The 18,514-nt window shown below is 41.5% G+C and overlaps 1 protein-coding gene across 2 annotated transcripts in view; it reads left to right on the top strand.

The window, feature by feature from the left end:
* Positions 1-1,099: 1,099 nt before the first annotated feature.
* The window catches only part of LOC129185894 (potassium voltage-gated channel subfamily D member 3-like), an 89,070-nt gene continuing 71,655 nt past the window's right edge, over positions 1,100-18,514 (top strand). For both annotated transcript variants that reach the window (XM_054783518.1, XM_054783519.1), the window contains exons 1-2: positions 1,100-1,420; positions 2,077-3,247. In XM_054783518.1, coding sequence (XP_054639493.1) covers positions 2,145-3,247 — 1,103 coding nt within the window. In that variant the 5' untranslated portion in view covers positions 1,100-1,420; positions 2,077-2,144. The remainder of the gene's footprint in view (positions 1,421-2,076; positions 3,248-18,514) is intronic.

Raw genomic sequence — 18,514 nt, forward strand, 5'->3', positions numbered from 1 at the left:
ACAGACCTTGCAATCCAACCTACCTCGGTGTTGTCAGCGTCAACGAGGGAATTTTTTTTATGTGGGAGTTGAACAGCCGTCGCCAGGCAGAAGCTCTAGTAATTCTACATTTGATCACTTTTGATACTTAAGATTTGTCAGATCAAAACACATAGATTTTGTGTGACACGGACTTAATCATCACACTTAATCACACTTAACACATCACACTTAATCATCAAGCTGTTGTACTTACTCTCGTTATGTTTGGCTGAGTGCACTTAACAAGCACCAGCAATCACCGGTTCCACTTCATAACACACCTCATATGTTGAACAGATCCATGTTGACAATTTAGCAACATGGCATGGCAGCATATTCTAATTAAACCACAAAAAAATAGCAAAAACTAGAGCATAAACGCAGAATGTAAAGAGAAAAAGCTGTCATGTTGGTAAATAAGAACTTTACAAAGCTTTGTTTTTAAATTGAGCCTTTTTTACATAAGAAATATATCAAAACGACTTCCACATCTTTAGATTTTTCAGTATGTGGCCCTCGGTGGAGGGAAGTTTGGACACTTCTATTGTAAGTTGCATGGCAAAACTGACATTATTGTGTTGACATTTATTTCATATATTTTAGACTACAGAAGACCAATAATTTAAACTAATGCGTGTTTCTTGTTTACAGATCAATTCTACCTTGGTTTTTTTATTGTTTAATTTTTTAAAAAAATAATTTCAATAATAATATAGTACAGAACTGTACATATAAAATAAACATACAAACAAACATAATCAATTCTAACTACCTCTTAACAACGAGATACGTATCGCGTTGTCAAAATACCACAAAAACCCTTTAAAGCGGAAACGAACTGCAAATATTAGTCATTTAACACACTACACACGACGATTAGTGAAAAATATTAAATATCGTCGAAAAGTAGACATTTCTGCGTGTTACTGCAGCACTGCGCAAGAGAACGGCAATGAGTAACTTGTAGAATGTATGCAAAATGACAGGATAATTGTGTTGCAGCGTAGAGTGAGGAAAAAGAGGAGGAGGCTTGATGACACCTTCAGTAGAACATTTTGACTTTTAGGCGGAGAGCTTTCTTCCTTTCTCCTCACTTTGCATACATCGACGCTGAAATAAAAGAAGTCAGGATGTAGAAGGCGTCAGGGGACGTCCACAAACCGTGCCCCCCCTTCCTCCTCCTCCTTCTCCTCCTCTCCGGACAGCCTGTGGTCTCTGCTAGAGGCTGATCTCTCTCTCTCCATCAGCCGCCTGATGCGCTCCGCTCCTCGGCGCAGGAGGCTGAAGACGCGCCGGCAGAGGGGAGGTGCTGCGAGCCGCTTCTTTCCTGCTGGATGGACCGCTTCTCCTCCTAGTCTTCAGTCCTAGCTAGGCTTTGACGACCTTCCACTTTCTCCAGGTGAGTTTTTTTTTTCTCTTTATTGATGTCAAGAAATGTGTCTCAGAATGCTGTTGAAAGATGAACGCTTCTCAGCATTGTCAGGTTATTCATTTAGACCTCGCAAACTTGCACTTTTCCGACTTAGCTGTATTAAAAAGAATCCTAGACTTGTTTTTTGGAGGACATGTGAAAAACAAACCACACATTTGATGATTTTTATTTCAATGATAACGTCATTTACATCAGATTCATTCAACAGGTTTTAAACCTCTTAACTGAAATGACTCATAACAAGCACTTTCTAGCATATTTAAATGTCGATACGTTTATTTGTATTGTATTTACTCTTGCACAAAAAATTTAAAAATTCTGTTTTTACAAAGGTCGCAGGTATCAATTTATTTTAGTGTGTGGTGGCATTGTTGTAAACCTCCATTGGAATTACTACTTAATATGTTTGTCTCTAAATAAGCATAAACACCTCAGTATGACACAAATTACAGCCACAATAATAAACATATTGATACCTGTCGTGCAGTGTCAATCAAAACTGATTCAGAGCACAAATAAAAAGTGAGAATAATTGGATGTTTTCTGTTGATTTGAACTAAAAGCTGCAGGGCGTAGTTGTTGCTCATCTTTATTTGTATCCCTTCTTCCCGTAAATCCTTTAGATGTCCGCTGATTTTGAGCCACGTCGAGCCTGAAGGTGAGCAGCACTTCTTCTGCAGACTACTTCAGCATGGCCACAGGAGTCGCAGCATGGCTCCCGTTCGCCCGGGCAGCCGCCATTGGCTGGATGCCCGTGGCCAGCTGCCCCATGCCTGTGGCACCTGCAGACAATCGTCGCAGACAAGACGAGCTCATCATCCTGAACGTCAGCGGGCGTCGCTTTCAAACCTGGAGGACCACTCTGGACCGTTACCCCGACACCCTGCTCGGCAGCTCTGAGAAGGACTTCTTCTACAATGACGAAACCAAGGAGTACTTCTTCGATCGGGACCCTGATGCCTTCAGGAGCATCCTTAACTTCTACAGGACGGGGAAGCTTCATTACCCTCGCCACGAGTGTATCTCGGCCTACGACGAGGAGCTGACCTTCTTCGGCATCATCCCCGAGATTATTGGGGACTGCTGCTATGAAGAGTACAAGGACAGGAAGCGGGAGAACCTGGAGCGGCTGCAGGATGATCAGGAGGAAAACAAAGACCTCAAGCTTCCCAACATGAACTTCAGGGAGACCATGTGGAGGGCCTTTGAGAACCCTCACACCTCCACCATGGCCCTGGTCTTCTACTATGTCACCGGGTTCTTCATCGCCATCTCGGTCATCACCAACGTGGTGGAGACTGTGCCGTGCGGCTCCACCGCCACCCGGAAAGACATGCCATGCGGCGAGCGCTACACGGTGGCTTTCTTCTGCATGGACACCGCCTGTGTCATGATCTTCACAGTGGAGTACCTGCTGCGCCTGTTTGCCGCACCTAGCCGCTACCGCTTCATGCGCTCCGTGATGAGCATCATCGACGTGGTGGCCATCTTGCCGTACTACATCGGCCTGGTGATGACCAACAATGAGGACGTTAGCGGTGCTTTCGTCACGCTGCGAGTGTTCCGTGTGTTCCGCATCTTTAAGTTCTCGCGGCACTCGCAGGGCCTGCGCATCCTGGGTTATACCCTCAAGAGCTGTGCTTCAGAGCTGGGCTTCCTCCTCTTCTCACTCACCATGGCCATCATCATCTTTGCTACGGTTATGTTCTACGCCGAAAAGGGTTCCAGTTCCAGCAAATTCACCAGCATCCCGGCTTCCTTCTGGTACACTATTGTTACCATGACGACGCTGGGGTAAGTCATAGACAATCACACACGCACTAACTCATTATTGCTGCAACCTTTCCATAACATACATCATACACACTTTCTTGTCAAATAAGAGTACACACAGTGTCTTATTTTTTTCCTTGAGAAGAGGCGCTCCAGTGCTCGCTTTTGAAGTAGCGGCTTTTCATGACATAATGAAGGAAAAAAATCCTTCCTCATGGACATGTGATCGCCTTTGACCCACTCCCCATTAGATGAGCCCACCCCATGTTTACACCCACAACTTCACAAAGGACACCTTTGAGAACAAAGGCTTCGCTACACATGTTAAAATAAAGTCTGGAGCTTTGCCAATTATGTGTCAGTGAGCTACAGAAGTGGGAGTTGTAAGTTTGATCATTTTGTTTTTCTTCAGCGAATGTGCTAGCTATGCTAGTGTTGCTAATATTGCTAACGCAGCGTTACAGTGTGCTTGTAAAAAGTAGATAAAGTGCACAAAAGCGCTTCTTGGAGACATTCACTCTGTTGGAGTGGACAAACACCGCTCATTAGCATTAAAGCTATGCACGCTGTGACCTTCATGTGCTAAGTCCACAGAGATAACTGCTGTTGTCATTTGGTGCTGTATAAATACATTGAACTGAACTGAACTAAGTGGGGTGTTCCCAATAGGGCTTACTAAAAGTCACTGCTCATGCGGAGTCTGGAATCAACTGCTTGTATCGGAGTGCCAATATTGGAGGTTTGAGATGCAGGCGGCTATAATCCGATTTTTTGCTGATATCGGGCCGATATCAATATCGTATACACTAAGTCCCCAACCAACGAACACAATTGGTACCAGACGACCGTTCGCAAGTCGATTTGTTCGTAAGTCCAACAAAAGGTAATATTACCAATGATATAGGTACTACATGTACGTGTATACATATACAGTATATGTGTATATATGTAAATATGAGTTTGGATGCAGTAGTAATATTAAACGAGGATAATTATTGAAAAAAACAATAATAAAAATGATATAATAATATGTAATGATAAATGTTATTTACCTTTGAAGAGGAGTGGTCGAGCATACGTTGGTGGTGGTGGAGGAGGAGGAGTTATTGAAAAAAAGGACAAAACGTAGTCGTCGTTAGACTCTTCTAAAAGAGGTAGTGTTCTGTGGGTGGTGTAGAATTAAGCAGGCCTATTGACTCTTCATAAACTTTAATCACACGCTCTGTCCGGGTTGTATCATATAACTACAACTTAGCCTTCCCCTCTCCTCTTCTTCTTCTCCCTCTGTTGGTCCCATTAGCAGTGTCACAGTGCCGTCTACTGGTCAAGCATGTAGCAGTATAAATATGGAGTTACAGTACAGTACTACAAGGCAAAATACATGAAAAAATAGACCAGTCGGCTTGCGTTCGTACCTCCGAAAGTTCACATGTCAGATGTTCGTAAGTTGGGGACTTAGAGTATATACATATATACACTGCTCAAAAAAATAAAGGGAACACTAAAATAACACATCCTAGATCTGAATTTATGAAATATTCTTATTAAATACTTTTGTCTTTACGTAGTTGAATGTGCTGGCAACAAAATCACACAAAAATTATCAAAGGAAGTCAAATTTATTAACCCATGGTGGTCTGGGTTTGGAGTCACGCTCAAAATTGAAGTGGAAAAACACACCACCTGTTGTCTATTCCATTTGCTCAAGAGATTGTGAAAATGATTGTCAATCTGTGTTGCTTCACAGACAGTTGGACAGTTTGAATAATGGCGCAGCATTTTTGACTGAGTGTGAATTGAGTGTTCCCCCTTTTTTTTGGGCAGTGTATATATACACCCCTGACTTTATACAGTCGTTTTTTCCAAAGTTCTGAACTGATTTATTAGCGTTGACTTTTTAATACTGTCGCAGTTTATTGAATTAAGAGTGGTTCCTTTTTTTATTGTGGTAATTTTTATTTATTTATTTTTGTAATTTCTGACCTACACCACAAGCATTTAGTTTACTATTTATGGCCACAGCGGTGTTCAGTCTCGAAAAGGAAAAACAACCAATTGCTTTGTGAGGAATTGATTTAAAGGCATCATAAAGTCCAAGCACTGTGTTTAGAGCCTGGAGGCAAAGATTCCCAAGAGGCTCCCTCTGTCACATTTATTGTGATTCAACACACTTAATATTTCACAAGCTCATGCGCTGAGCGAGCTTGGCGGCCGTGACCTGCGGCTTGATCGAGAAAGTGTCGCTGAAGTTTGGCTGTCGTAGAAAAGGAATATCAATCTCTGCATTTTTTTGTGTGCATTAAATATCAGTGGTTTAATTGTGGTGTCCCACCACAAATAGAGTTGGTGCTACCTGTTCGCCTTTGCTGTTAACACGCTAATGGGGCTGTCTGTGAAAGGAGCTTGTCGTTACAACTCCTTACAAAAGGTGGCGGTATGCACCGTAACTCAGTTTCTTAACACACCTGGCCTGCCAGGTAATAACCTAGTGACTTTGTATTTAGAGCCCTCTAGAGGCTTTTTTTTTTTAAAGCGACACACTTAGCAACATTTTCTGGTGTTATTGGAGACTTTAGGAGACTCTGACATAAAAGCATGCCGTATCGTGCTGCTGCAGGCCTCTCCCCCTTCTAAAAGCACTCACATGTGGCTCCGCCTTGTTTGTGACATTTAAAAAAATGACAGAAAGAAGCAACAGAAGAAAGTTCATTTGTAGTTCTAATATACAGTCAAACCTGTCTTAGCAGCCACCTGTATATAACGGCCACCTGCCTATAGCGGCCACTGAAAAATCCCCCACGGAAAATTGCGGTCGCCTGTCTAATGCGGCCAGCGGCCACCCATTTTGTATCCCTTTGTCAATATCTGACCGCATATAGCCGTAGCTCAGTCACAATCATTCACAAGATCCACACAAACTGTCAGTTGTTCGACATAAAAAAAAAAAAAGCCGTCTTCTTTGGAGCTTGTTGCAGACAGTGACACCGTTTATTTCCTGGTGTGAGACAATGTGCACTGGTCAATACTCTTTTGAATATAAAATATATTTATTTTATTTGGAATACAACAAGCTTCTAATCACAGACATGTTAATATGTGCGCGCACAAATTCAAAATGGCCACCAACCTGTCTATAACGGCCACCTGCCTATAGCGGCCACTTTTGCCGTTTCCCTTTGGTGGCCGCTATAGACAGGTTTGACTGTACTGTAGTTGTTTTGTTTTTCATGTTTTTTTTTACTAAATTTTTGTCTCTCCCACAATATTATCCTCTCTCCCACAGCATCCATTACAATTACATGCGCGTGCGTCATGGCCGATTTTCCCAAAACTCTTTGAACTACAAATTCTACCAAAGTTAGAGGTTCCACTGTATTCTTTAAAATGATGCAAATGATACATCCTTGTTTAACATTCACCTTTGCAAAAGGAGTAGCCTACTGGAGTTCAGCCACCGCACAGTTACTGCATCCTTTTGTATCTTTCAGCGTATTGTTCCAAAGCCAGAGAGCAAAACTAGGTGGAGGTCCAAGTCATTATTTCTGTGTAATCTAGCCCACCAGACGGAGCAATCTGTCACGTTGCGCCTCATTTGGGCCATAATGAGATGCATGATATAACCTTGTAACTTTTTTACAAACCTGGAACTCTCGCTGTGTCTGTCCACGGTTATCTTTTCTGGAGACCAAATTAAACATAAAAAAGTCACTAATGATCACCAGAGCGGAATAGTTGCGAAATGGAGATAGACTCCCTTGTTGAAGGTCCTAAAAGGCTGCCTGACCTTGCTTGTTCCACAGTATATGTGCATTTTAAAATGTCCTGCGAGGGTCTTTTGTATCATACCTGTATGTACAGAATAGACAGAAATGCCAAGGTGAATGCATTATGCTAATTGTGATCCCTTGCACAATGTGTTTGAGAGAGACAGCATTATATCCGACACACAATGGAGTCTATCTAACAGAAAAATCATCCTCATTGTTAGCCAAGGACATGCTCAACAAAAATACTGTTGGTATTGGATGCATGTTCAAAGCTCAGGCAAAAGAACACGTTTGCCTGATCCGAGAGCAAAAAAAAAAGGCAGATTTGACTTAATTTTGTTTGGAATTAGCATGCCTCATTTTAAATGTGTTCCCTGCACTGCCCCCTCATAAAGTAATAATAATAACAATATCCTCTCACTATTCCACTTGCATTGCACTCCAACTGTCTTTAACTGCAATATTTTGGTGTCTGCTAAGTTTGGTTTAAAAAAAAAAAAGAGCGCAAGCACCAAGCCAAGCTGTCCAAACAAAAACAGCAGTAGGTGTAAATAAAAAATATTCATCACGGCTGATTCTTGGAATTAACAGCCCCCCACCCCCGGCTTCCCTGATCCCTTCACGTATGCTGGTCTTGTTTAGAATTCATTAGAAAGTACACATTTAGGCGGATGCGCCAAAATTCAGAGAGACATACTGTGCAAGTCATGTGATCATAGATTTAAAGTGATACTTCAGCAAAATACTGTTGCATTTTGATAAAGTTGGAGGGCTGAAGAGAAGCAGATGCAGCAGAAGCTGATAAATCCAAACTAAATCCTTCCCCAAGGCTGTGTCACGGTTCAGAAACACTGCGTACTGCTTCATAATGCATGTCGATATCGTTTTTTTGCTGCAAACAGTCATACATGCAAACTGACATTAATAATTTGCAATTTTCACTTTTCGTAGGCTTGCATTGGTTTGTTTCCATATAGAGCTATTCCATTCACGTGTGCAAAATCCTCATCAGATATATTGTGGTTTCGTTTCACCGTAGACAAAATGTCAGTTAATGTCTATTTTTGCATAATTTCATCATATCTACTGATAGGCGCTTTGATTGGAACGGTTCACTTCACATGATAACAAATGACTATAAAACAGCAACTCATCTTTCTGAAGCAGATTAACTCTGATGCAGATAAGCATTTGATTTAAAGATGCCGCATCCTAACGTGAAAGAAGACACCGCATTTGCATGAGATGTAATGGTGATTTTGAAAAGAAAAATATGAATATGAGACACGAGAACTCTTTCAGTTGTCATATTGCTCTAAAAAGTAGGTTGTTTCTCGTTTACATATTTTTCGAATCCGGTACTCAGTAATCACTACTATTGAAATGATGGCGGGAAAGGTGTGGACTTGAGTCACGTGACTTAGACTTGAGCCAGACTAGAGTCACAATTGCGAGGATTTTGGACTCAACGATATCACCAAAGACTTCCAATTCGACATGGACATCAATAACTCGGGACTTGATTTGGAAATTTTCAGTGAATGTGTTAAGTAAGTTTCCCCATTCAAACCATTCAACTAATGTGAGGGTTATTATGTAATTTCCTGCAAGACAGCAGATTTTCCCTTTGAGTCTGCCTCATTGAATGCATCTATTAATGTCCAATCAGGTTTAAGAACAAACAACAAATGTGTGGATTACATTTCTGTGCATTGACTAAATCCTAATGCTATTTCATCACTTTTTTTCAACGCAGCTCCGTATCTCTCTCCTTTCTTCCTCCTTTTTAAGCATTGTGCGCCTTGCGCTGATGAGGCGTTCAAGCGCACTGCATATTTCTGAGCGTTTTGTGTGTGGGGTTTTTTTTTTTTGTTACAGCTGCAAAATACCCCACTATTGGGCCAAAGAAAGTTGCAAGTGCCAGCACTTATAAAGAAAGTGAGAAACATTATTGATTTCAAGAAAGAAGTCGTAGAAGAAGTACGAAGGTAGAGTCTGTTACAATGGGGTTGTAATGTGAAGGTTTCTAGCGTTAACACAGGTTGCGAAGGGTACGGTTTAAGAGAGGCGCGTTACTGAAGGTGAGCCGGGTCAGTGTGTAAAATGATGATTGTAGCTGCTGCTGAAGATTACAAAAAAGTTAAAGTGAGCAAGTGTACAGCTCTAACTGTCCACTCTTTAAAGTTGTTTGTAACAGACTCAAATTTAACAGCGTCTGTGTGGCTCTTCAGTCCCCTCCCCTCTTGCCTCCACTCAACTCTGTGTTCACCAGCAAGTTTTCAACAAAGGTAAATGAAGTAAATAATAAACGTCATTTCTTATTTATATGTATTTCACTTTGTTTTCTGCATGTAAAACTATCATTATTCTCTATTCTCTATGAATGTGTTATAGTCTATTATTCTATCCATCCATCCATTTTCTATGCCGCTTCTCCTCATTATCCCAGCTGACTTCGGGCGCCAGGCGGGGTACACCCTGGACTGGTCGCCAGCCAATGGCAGGGCACATATAGACAAACAACCGTTCACACTCACATTCATACCTACGGACAATTTAGAGTCGCCAATTAACCTAACATGCATGTTTTTGGAATGTGGGAAGAACCCGGAGTCCCCGGGTCTCACGGGGAGAACATGCGAACTCCACACAGAGATGCCCAACGGAGAATCGAACCCAGGTCTTCCCGATCTCCAGACTGTGACTGTATGGCCAACATGCTAACCACTAAAGTGGGTTTTGTGTTAACATTCGTGGGTGTCTGGAACAGATGAATTGGATATACATTATTTCTTATGAGAAAAAATGCTTCGGTTTTTGTATGTTTATGCTTTCGTCTGATCTTTTGGAATGGATTCATAACGAAAACCAAGGTTCCACTGTACGTGCATGCCTGCATTTTGGAGACCACCAAAATAACTAATATGCTAACAAACCATTCTTGGCTTTACTAAGTCTAACAAAGTTTAAGTTGTGGTTTGCCAAACCAGACATACCCAACATCATTTGCAGTTCAGTCACTGGATCTATACCAGGTCCATTGAACCCAGCAGAGTAAAATGGTAACATACACATTTTCTGCTGATTAACTTATAGTGAATTTCATCTTGTTTGTTTTTATGAGTTCTCTACCCCGCCTCCCGTCAGCACAGGAAAGCGGTCGTGGGTAATGGGCTGTGGGTGCTGTGGGAGATAGGGGCAAAGTGGGGCTGGTTAAGTCTGTCCAGGGTGTTAAATCAACCTCAGCAAGCTGATAAAAAGCTTTGGACCGAACAAAAGCAAGGTCCACTCCCTGCGGCTGCCTGCTGGTGCTGCTGGCAGGACAGTTGCATCAATGTAACAGGTTCTAAAAGACTGATGAGGAAGGAAAACCGCAAAATTTACAGTGCTCACCCAGTGTGAAAGGCACCAATCCATTTTTTGATAATTTGATATATGATACAGACTATCCCGACATGACAGGTACATCGACGTTCTCCCAAGTCTCCCAAAACATTATTAAGCTCAATAATGAGAGGAATATTAATGAGCTGTGCATTGAAATGTGACTTGGTTGGTATAATTAGAGTGAGTCTCCCAGTTGTGGAGTCCTGGTCCTGGACGGAGGTTTGTTCTGTAGCGAGAAGTGAGAGAAAATATTGCCATGCATGTAGGTCATGTTCCCATCGCTGCCTTAATCAGTGGCTATATATAATCTGCTTTCTTCAGAGAGACTTTTAAGATGGCCTCCCTCTGTGTACTCCCTTTCGACGTCTCTATTAGACTAAGTGGACCGGGCCCAGGGGCCACAGTCAGAAAAAGGGAGAGGTCAGACGTTTATTGGACTTCCTTAGTCAAAAGTAAAAAGAAGGAAGCTGAGAAAGGGAGCGCACTGCTTATTGTACTTAATTGTAGCTTCTTTGTGATACGTTTTTATTATATATACTGTGTATTCCTAAACAAATGTGGAAGCAAACAACCATACTACTCCAGAGAGGCACTCAACAGCGACTTTATGCTAGTATTTCAGGAAATTGAATTGTTCAACACCTAATATGGTTTTCATTGGTTTTCGTCCTTTAAAATATTATAAGTTGTAATCTAGTTTTATGGCCAAACTATTGTGCTGTGAAAAATGTAATAAGGAAATCTCAAATCGAAAAGTTGTGAGTCTCAAACAAACCTGGTTACCTGGAGAACTATATATTGAACTGCATTTCTATGGCTCCATCAATGTTTTTGTACAGGGATTTACTGACTTTCTTTGTAACATTCTGAGCAACTTCCAAAACCAGAATCATTTTAGACATCCTAACAAACACGCTCTTCACCTATGATTGCGTGTCCTCCCACAACAACACCAGCATCATTAAATTTGCGGATGACACTACAGTCATCGGACTGATCACTGGTGGTGTTGAAACGTCATACAGAAGAGAAGTGGCGGACCTCATAGCTTGGTGTCATGATAACAATCTCCTTCTCAATACAGATAAGACTAAAGAGATGATCATCGACCCAAGAACAAGGGAAAAGGAGCCGCATAAACCCCTGTTTATTGATGAGACTGAGGTGGAGAGGGTGAAAACCTTTAAGTTCCTTGGCAAACACATCAGCGAGGACCTCACCTGGTCTCACAACACCCAACAAATTATCAAGAAGTCCCAAAGGAGACTGTACTTCCTGAGAAGACTGAGGAAATTTGGCATGTCCACCTTAGTTGCTTCTATAGATGCACTATCGAAAGTGTCCTTACTGCCTCCATCACTGTTTGGTACGGTAACTGTACAACACGTGATAGGACCTACCGTCAGGGAGACGCTACAGGAGTTTGAAGTCCAGGACCACAAGGCTGGCAAACAGCTTTTACCCACAGGCCATCAGGCTTCTCAACGAAGCACTCACACACGCCGCATGCAACACACACACACACACACACACACTCATAGCACTTTATTATTTATTTATTGATTTATTTATTTGGATTAATGTCTCTTCTGTTGTTGTTGCTTAATTTATTGGTATTTATGTTTCTGATGTTCTGATTCATTTTCTTGTGTTTTTCTTTCTTTCTTTTTCTGGGAGAATGAACAGAACAAGAATTTCATTGCATAGCAGAACTACCTGTTTTACTGTGCATATGACAATAAAACTCTTGAATCTTGAAGACACTGGACCCTCGTAGTTGGGTTTGTCAGCGCTACCATTGTCTATCGAGACAGAAGGATGCCAATCCCCGCACAAGCTGGCATTGGCTGTCCATTAGGGATCCGTTTTTGCTCCACCACTGTTCAGTACTGTATGGATTGGGTCTCGGGTGGTAATGGAGAAGTCTATTACTGTAGTGGGGGCTACTTTTGTTGAGGACAGATTTAGGCTGAATACCAATTCCACCCCTTAGCCCTTCCCCTTTGTCTTACCCCTTTCCCTTCCTCTTAAAGCTGAGGGCCAAGGGGAAGAAGCCACTAAGAAATGGGACGACACTTGATTGTCATTACATCATCACTCTTCATCGCTTGCTGGCTGTGACATAGGCAGAACAATGAAATTGTTCATAATAAATATTTCCTACCATAAAGTAAGGGGCATACATTTCTACATTATTTTATTCTTATATAGCCTACCTCAGAACAGATATTTATTGCCAAACAACAAACAACTGTAATAAATAACACTCTAACAACGTATCAAATAAATATATAAAATAGAAATAACAATATAACAAACTTTATCAACATCAACAAATGTATACAGCTTATCAAGCATTATTTCAAGGTTTAAAAACCTCCCTGTTTTGCCCTCGGTACCCTCCTGTCGTTGATGTTCTCTCTCAGATTATTTTGTAAGAAAGTCCAGAATGGCATTTTGTTGAATTTTACTTTTCCATACTGGGATTGAAGCTTTTGAATCATCCTGGAGTGCTGTTTGGTGTAGCAGAGGCTTGTAGCAATGTGACTTTCTGGTGTGCTGACTTCATTTGGCTTAGCATCTTCTGCAGGAATGACACATATGCGCGATTGATGGGGCACAACTATTAACTCATTGTAAATACAATAATCACAGTAACAGGAGTATAGTGATAGTGTGCTGAAAACAAATAAAGAATAATGGTTAAAAAAAATAGATAGGACAACGTTAGATTCCAAAAGTTTAATAATCGTTGATAATCTGGTGTGATGTCCACACATGGCCATATTGTTCACATCTTTTATTTAGCTCACTTCCTGACCATCGATACTGTGTGCTGAATACAAGGAACATATCTCACCATGACAATTGTTGGCGGACTAGAGTTGCTATAATTGACAGCAAACAGACTTTACTACCATGTGCTGCGTTACATGAGTGATTAGATAGCAAATATAAAATGCCAACGTCACAGTACAGTTCAGTAATGTCGATTCCCCTCACTAGTGAGCGATTTTAAAATACAACTTACAACTAACCGGCTAATCTAGTAGCTATCTAATTATTGTATAATCATTTATGAAATGCAGTAGATTGCAGTGGAGTTCCATGTCGTTGTTAGTCGGCTAGTTATAACTACCGACAACCAAGTATTTACGTGGAGTAGCAAAGGATTTAATCTCTAATAAAACATGAGTGACATTACTGTGAAAATAATTATGCTTAATTACTTACATTTGTATGCTTCTTTTGGTCTCCGCTTTGCTTGTCTTGTTAGCGGGAGTGATGTATTTGTGGAAACTCCTAACCCTACATTTTAAGTCTAGTCTCTGATCACACTTTGTTTCTAGGGCTGTACACCCCTTAGCACTTAGCCCTTACCCTTTGATTTAAGGAGAATTGGGACACCACTTGATTCTCGTAAACGCGCGGAACTTAGGAGTAAGAGCTAAGATAAGGGGTAAGAGGTGGAATTAGGTTTCAGCCTTACTGACCTTGATTCAGGAGTCTGGAGTCTATGAATGTCCTTGTTGCACAGGAAAACCTGTTTCAGGAATCATAGTGCCGTAGGGCGTGCTTACACTACGCCATGCGTACGGTGCTGGACTTGGGTGTGATCCCCCCACCCCCTCCTGGCCCCCATTGGCCTGCGCTCACACTCTGCATTCATGCCAAGGCCCGTTTGCCTGTCCCATCTCTTCTATTCTACACTTTTACTGCAATTTCTGACCTTGTGAAATATTTCAATACTTATTTGGAGTCATTGTGATTATTTATTTTGTACAAGGTTACCTCTGTCTTTAATTACTTGCAAGAAGGGCAACCGCAATAATTAAATGACCTATTCTTCTGTATTACTGCAGTTCCTCTTAATATGTGGAATATGTTCACCTTATTTGGAGTCATTCTGATGATTTATTTCGTACAAGGTTGCCACTGTCATTAGTTTTCACGAGAGGAACTCATTAATTCATGAAATGACGTGTCTTAAATCTAGTCGCAGGTGAGCGAGTGTGTTGTGGGTTGCACTTTTGGATCATTTTGTATTTGTGAATTGTGTTGTTTATCATGAAAGAATACTGGGGCGATGCCTGGGTGCGATTGAGTTCGCTCGTCAAACATTCCGTGCTTTAGGTGTTAAATGAGCCCAGGCACAAACTATTGCCCTTTTGTGAATACACCCTTAAACTGAATGTGTGGTTGAAGTCCAAAATCCAGACTTTCTTAATACTGCTCCCGAGCACTGTATCTGTGGGTTGTGCGAGCGTAGAATAGACAAGTCAACTACCCTTTGCGGCGACATCCATACTTCTGTGACTGAGCTCATGAAGTTAACGTATGGGCTGAGCAAGAGGAGTAATGAAGTTACTAGAGTATTTTGCTTTTCAGTTATTTACATTCAAGGACAAAGGCCCAAGTCTTTAGAGCCCTGCTTTATAGCTGTGAGACCTGGACATTAAGCAATGATCTTAGATGTAGACGGGACTACTTTGGCACCCTGAAGGGAAGTCCTCGAGAGACTCAAATGTGGCATGTGACTTCACATCATTCTGGAATACCAACAAAGGCACTTTCCCCACATGGTACGCTTTCGGCAGAATGATCCGATTCGAAGGTGCCTCTGCAAGAACAGGTGGTAAAGAGAGGGTATCCACTGAACACCTGGATGAGACAGATTGACTGATATTGCTAAAGTTTGTGCCTTCTCTCCAGTCTGACCTGACCTCATATTTGAAGAAGTCATATGCTTTATTCATTAATAGACATTGTTCTGGCAACGCATGTGCCGAGCAGTAACAACAGCCTAGTTTCTGTGGTGGTTTCAGTGGCAGTCTGCTGTTAAAAGAATAATTGGGCTATTTCGTCGCCTTGTTGAAGCCCTGGGGTCAAAACCAGTGCTGCTTGTAGGAAATTGGAAATATTCCTGCCTTTATTGGGCCAAGATGCTCTTGGAGCCAATTTGTCAGTACGAGGCTTTCTAAGAATAGTAGTGTAACTTAATGTAGCTCCAGTCTTCTTTCATTCCACACCTAATCTTATTTGAAATGATTTCACTTTGTGAAGAATTGCAGGTACTGGAATACTAAGTGACATAAAAATGCTGCATGGATGTGTGCAAGCCTTCTTACCTTACTATTTCGTCATGTTGTTTGGTATGTAGGGGAGTTATCACCATGTGTGCACTACCAGGACAATAAATCATAGAAACCAATCACCCCAAACATTTATGATTTAAGCATCCTTTGGCAAGATGTAGTGAATAATGCTTGTACTGTACCTTTACGGTAACACCTCAGGTTTGGAGTGTCAGAAGATTGAGGGTTTGCGTCCCTTTGTATTTGAGGTCTTGGGCTCATTTAGGGTTTGTCTACCAAGCTGTCCTTCTCGGTCCATGATACCCCATTCACAAATCATCAGTATGTAAGTAAGTCATGTAGCTGTAATGTTAAAAAACATTGCAAATATATGGCTGTGTGGCCTAATGGATAAGACGTTTGACTTCGGATCAGAAGATTAAGGTTTGAGTCCCTTTGTGGTTGAGATTTTGAGCCAACCTAGGGTTGTTATAACTGTGATCTCTCTTTGGCCCACGATACCACACAAAACACTAGTCAATTGTGCCCCGCCATGTGGTTGAGGATCTCAAATGTTTTAAATGTACACAAGATTAATTCAAGGAAACACAAGCATATGTTTTGCCAGTCATATTTTCTGATGTTTTCGGCCTTTGTTTTGTGTGTGTAGTTCTATTTGGGATATTGGTCCATGTCATGACTTGGGATATTAAAAAAACGTGTCCTCAGTATGCCAACAAGATGTTGCATAGCAGTAATGTTGAAAAACATTGCGACTATATGACTGTGTGGCCTAATGGATAAGGCGCCTGACTTTGCATCAGAAGTTTGAGGGTTTGAGTCCTTTGTGGTTGAGGTCTTGGACCAAGTCAGGGTTCTTCTAACCAGGGTCTCTCCTCGGTCTACGATACCCGTTTCACAAAATTCTAGTCAATCCACCCACCGTACCGGAATATAGACACGTGCACATTCGAAGTGAACCCGGTAGTGACAAGCTTCCATCATACAAAACACACGAAGAAATGGATATGATGCGCTTTCAAGTTAAGGCAATGGATTTGAGGATAAGTGGCATAGCAAATGGATGGATGGATGGCAATGGATTTGGCTGTCAAGACAAGGAAACATGGGTGCTTCGCGTAGGACTACTGCCATTGAAGGACACAGCTCACTGAAAGAGAGAGAGCCAACGTTTTAACAGAATTAGGATGCTGTTCAATTTGACACGGATTCACCAAGCGTTGGATTGTTCAACCACCGATAGGGGACGTGAGCTGGGATTAGGCCGTCGTGAGACACGTTAGTTTCACCCTAGTGGTGATGTGTTCTGTCGTATGAAAAGTTTAAAAAATCTTTCTGTGTAACTTCTTTCTGTACACTAAATATCTCATTTTACATTTTTCTATATTTCTGATGTGTAACATTTGAGTGTAGTTGCTGTGTGATAAGTTTAATGTTGTTTGTAAGATGACACGGTGAGTCAGACTGAGATACTGAGTAATGACCTCCTGCAATTTCCAGTGGGTTAGCAAGCTCTGGTCCTCACGGACTCATGTGCATCACAATATGCCAATTTATGACGTGGATATGTGCGACTTATACACTGGTGCTGTTTCATGTTTTCAGCGTTAAAGGAAGACTTTACGTTTTTTTACCCATCATCTTCCCCCCAGTTTTCTGTGTGCTCTAAACTGATAGCATGAATCAGCTAATAATGCACATAATGGGATTCCCCTATTTTGCCTAAAAATTTTCCAAAAACCGCCAACAATGCTCCATTTACATGCCAAGACCTGCATATTAACCGAGCTATAGCGGCAATGTTATTGCAGGAGCTAACACAGAGGAAGTACTTTTCTGGCGTATATCAACTGCATATACCTGTAGATGTGATATCAAACAACATGATGCCACAAGCATCTTTTCCAGTTGATTTTGGGTCAGTGTAAAAAAGTGTAGTTAATAGTTAGCTGGCTGACTATTTGATTCAAGGGGGGAAGTTTACTTCCTGAACTCTCAATGACCCAGGTGGGATACCGCATTCTCCAATAATAATTGAGTTTGGTGTCTGACCTGGAAATATCTGTTGTGGCCACCTGCATTTCCATTGGAAATGGATGGATGGATTAAAAGGCATTATTTTTAACACTGTGATTTCGTAATGTTTTACTTTAAAATGTAAAATGTTAAAATTTTATCATGTTAAGGAATGTCTGAGAGCCACATGCAGTCATCAAAAGAGCCACATCTGGCTCGAGAGCCATCGGTTCCCTACCCCTGGTCTGAACCAACTGAATTGGGGCTAAAACTAAAACTTGATAATTGCTGGTTGAAGACAATGTATAGTAATAGATGGGAGAAGTTTTTTTGAAAGGCGAGTACATGAAGGGGACCCTCGTTACACGTGACAGTAAGAGGTAGGCTGCGAGGAAGACAGGGGCTTTTAATGCCGCCTGGCAAAGTTTCCTATTTGAAGATGTTGGTGTCAGGGCACAAAGAAGAACCTTCAATGACACAACGAGGTCTGTTTTCAGAGTTATTTTTAGTGGCTTGGCCCTTATCGCACGACACAGGCGGCAAAGGGTTTGACTGAGAACGAGGTATAGAAAACATACTGATAACTCTTTGAATGTGCTGTGATGGAGGACTCAGACAAGCCCTCATACATTTACAGGGAGTCAAGGGCGAAGACTGGCCCCAATGCATTCACAATAGATTTTCCAAGATCTTGGTACCAAGGTAGGAAGGGAGAGCATAGCTTGCTGCTGCTTGGCTGTTTCTGTTGGTTTTGGAGCAGTGAGAGTTGGCAGTCAGATTGCCAGATCAGGAGGAAAGCGTTTGTTGTAATCGAGAGAGGGTGCACATTTGTAGGTTGTTACGTGCCCATCTAGTGATACTCAAAACACATTCATTGACAAGCCTTTTAGCAGCTTTTATGCAAGCACTGCTTTGAACATAAACCTAATAGATACATGCTGCTGCCTAATAAGGCTGTTGCATTTTTTACTGAAGGATATTGTTTTGGCTGTATAACCTAAGGCAAGAGGAGAAAATAAAAT

The sequence above is a fragment of the Dunckerocampus dactyliophorus genome, chromosome 8 (assembly GCF_027744805.1).
Source record: "Dunckerocampus dactyliophorus isolate RoL2022-P2 chromosome 8, RoL_Ddac_1.1, whole genome shotgun sequence".
Classification (NCBI taxonomy): domain Eukaryota; kingdom Metazoa; phylum Chordata; class Actinopteri; order Syngnathiformes; family Syngnathidae; genus Dunckerocampus; species Dunckerocampus dactyliophorus.